Source organism: Galeopterus variegatus, unplaced genomic scaffold (assembly GCF_000696425.1).
Source record: "Galeopterus variegatus unplaced genomic scaffold, G_variegatus-3.0.2 Scaffold1437, whole genome shotgun sequence".
NCBI classification, from domain to species: Eukaryota; Metazoa; Chordata; class Mammalia; order Dermoptera; family Cynocephalidae; genus Galeopterus; species Galeopterus variegatus.
In genome coordinates, this window is record NW_007727548.1 from 1158 (window position 1) to 3568 (window position 2411).

General features: G+C 53.2%; 1 protein-coding gene across 1 annotated transcript in view; it reads left to right on the top strand.

Moving 5' to 3' along the window:
- Nucleotides 1-414: 414 nt before the first annotated feature.
- LOC103593891 (aryl hydrocarbon receptor repressor-like) overlaps nt 415-2411 on the top strand; it is an 8326-nt gene continuing 6329 nt past the window's right edge. Inside the window, exons 1-2 of the mRNA XM_008576981.1 lie at nt 415-480; nt 713-912. Coding sequence (XP_008575203.1) covers nt 415-480; nt 713-912 — 266 coding nt within the window. The remainder of the gene's footprint in view (nt 481-712; nt 913-2411) is intronic.

Here is a 2411-nt window from a genome sequence, read left to right on the forward strand (position 1 = left end):
GATGGATGGATGGATGGGTGGATGGAAGGATAGGGAGAGAGTGGGGCCACGTTGTGGGGTCAGTCTTCCATTGCAGGCCGGAGTGCCCTAAAGGCACTTGCTAAGTAACTCAGTTATACATCAGCCTTCTCTAATAGAGACATCTTTTATTTTCTTTTATCCACAAAGTCCTAAGTTACTTGCTGGTTTTTAAACTCACACTATACACTCTGGATAACTAACATCAAGGTGTCCCTAAGTGTTATCATTGTGAATGAAGAAATGATCATTTGGAAATGGAGTGTTAAAGCTGAAATCGTCCTCAGAGATAATCTGCTCTAGCAAATTCCTGCCAGGGGGTTGCTGCTCGCTCCGCCTTGGGTCAGCAACAGCCCACTCAGATGCACATTTGTGCCCACCATCATGTGGGTCGGCATGCGTGTGCCCACACCCATGAGTGCTTGTCAATTAAAGGCTGTCACAGGGACTCCAGAAAAACCTGTGAGTCATTCCCAAGGCCCCGGGGTAGTGCACACCCCAGAAGGCCAAGCTAGTTAGATGTGCCCACGCTGTCCTGAGTGTCAGCTTGTGGCTCCTGAGCAGCTCAGGATGGAGTTGTCCCCAGTTGTATGCCTGTGAGTGAGTCACATCACACACTTGAGTTCTGTGTCCTTTGAACATGGCACCAATTCACTCTGTGAACACACATCCCTTTCTGTCTTTCAAACACCAGACGATGCAGTTTCAAGGAAAACTAAAATTCCTGTTTGGGCAGAAGAAGAAGGCGCCGTCGGGCACTGTCCTGCCCCCTCGGCTGTCGCTGTTCTGCATCGTGGCACCGGTTCTCCTGCCTTCCATGGCAGAGACGACCATGAAGAGCACGTTCCTGAGGGCGAGGCATAGGGCAGACCCCACAGCCCCACCAGGCACGAGGTAAGTGGGAATCGCCCTCCACGTCACTACGTCGTGTAGGCCAATGGTCACAACAAAACACCTCGACACTCAGTATTTTCTGTACCTTTCTTCATCTCCACAAAGTAATCAAAGGAGAAGTTTGGTGTTTTTAAAGCTAGCACACTATATAGGCAAGAACTATTCGAAAAGAAAAGGTTTTCAAGCTCATTGCAAACCGTGGCACCAAACACTGCTTGTATCGATTGCTTCCTAAATCGTCCGGTTAGTTGCAGAAACAATCTTGAAATAAGTGCCCTGGCCATGCGTCCACCGTGGGGGTGGAAGTCAGGAGCGGCGGCCTTCTGCCTTCGAGTCTCTTGGCTGTCCCCCATGAAAATGCAAAGGTGGCTGGTGGCTGGGAGGATGCCAGAGACAGGCATCCCCACGTGGGCCAATTGGGGGTCAGCAGGACACAGCACAGCTGCGCCTTCTGCCAAGTCCTCATCCCTGTTTGACCTGGTCCTACCTATAGTTTTCTCAGCTTTTCAGAAGTAGAAACTCCCTGTATTCAGTTTCCAGGAGATTCTTGTCTATATTTCCTAGAATGGTTAAGACTGCATTGCATGGATGGGACTCTTGAGAGCAGTTGACAACGTCGTGTGTACATAAGCTGTTTTCTGACTTGTGGAAAGACACTTTGAAAGTGAGACCCAGCGGGGTGGGATCAGGGTGGCAGGATGACTGAGACCTGACTTTCTTCTTTCCTGCGGTTGATTATTAGATGTCTGCCCTGAACCCACTGCAGGGGCAGTTTGCAGAAGACCCCCGACTCCCTGCCCCACTTCTTTGTCCTTCAGTGACTGTCCCCACCGAGGGGCTCAGCTGAGCCTTAGCCACAGAGGAGAACCCCACCAGACCCCACCCCAGCTCACAAGTAACTGGGGAGTTGGACTGGCTTCTTCAGATGATTTCAAATCAAGTCAACCCAGCTTTCCAGCCTGTCTGCGAGAGCCGCAGGGCGCTCCCGGAGAGCTCCCTTCTCAGCTTTCTCCGTGCCGCCGGCTTCAGTGGTGCTGCCCAGTGTGGGCTCCTGACCAGCTGCCCGCCCACCCCACACGGGCAGTTTCCTGAGTCCTTGTATCTCAGCCCTGGCACCTCCTCCTGGAAGCCACTGTCGCCCTCCCCCACCTGCTTACATGGAAGCCTCTGCTGTCCTCCCAAGAGGCAGAACCTGCTGCCCTGAATGCGCCCCCACCCTGACCTGAGGATGTCACAGCTCCTGGTGCTTCCTCCTGGGACAGGGCTGTCCCTAGGCCACTGCCCGATGGGATTGGGGTCTGAGCGCAGAGTGGAGCCTGGCCCTGCGCCTTTGTCCCTCAGCCTTCAAGTCATTGACTGTGGATGAGGGGCTCCAGCTCACTATTACTTCAGAGATTCCACTCCCTCCTTCCTCCTGTCCTTCCAGGCTCCTCAGTGCTGTGCCCAGGACTGGTTATTAATGCCTGGCTCAGTCCTGGGCCTATGGTCTCGTTCCCTTA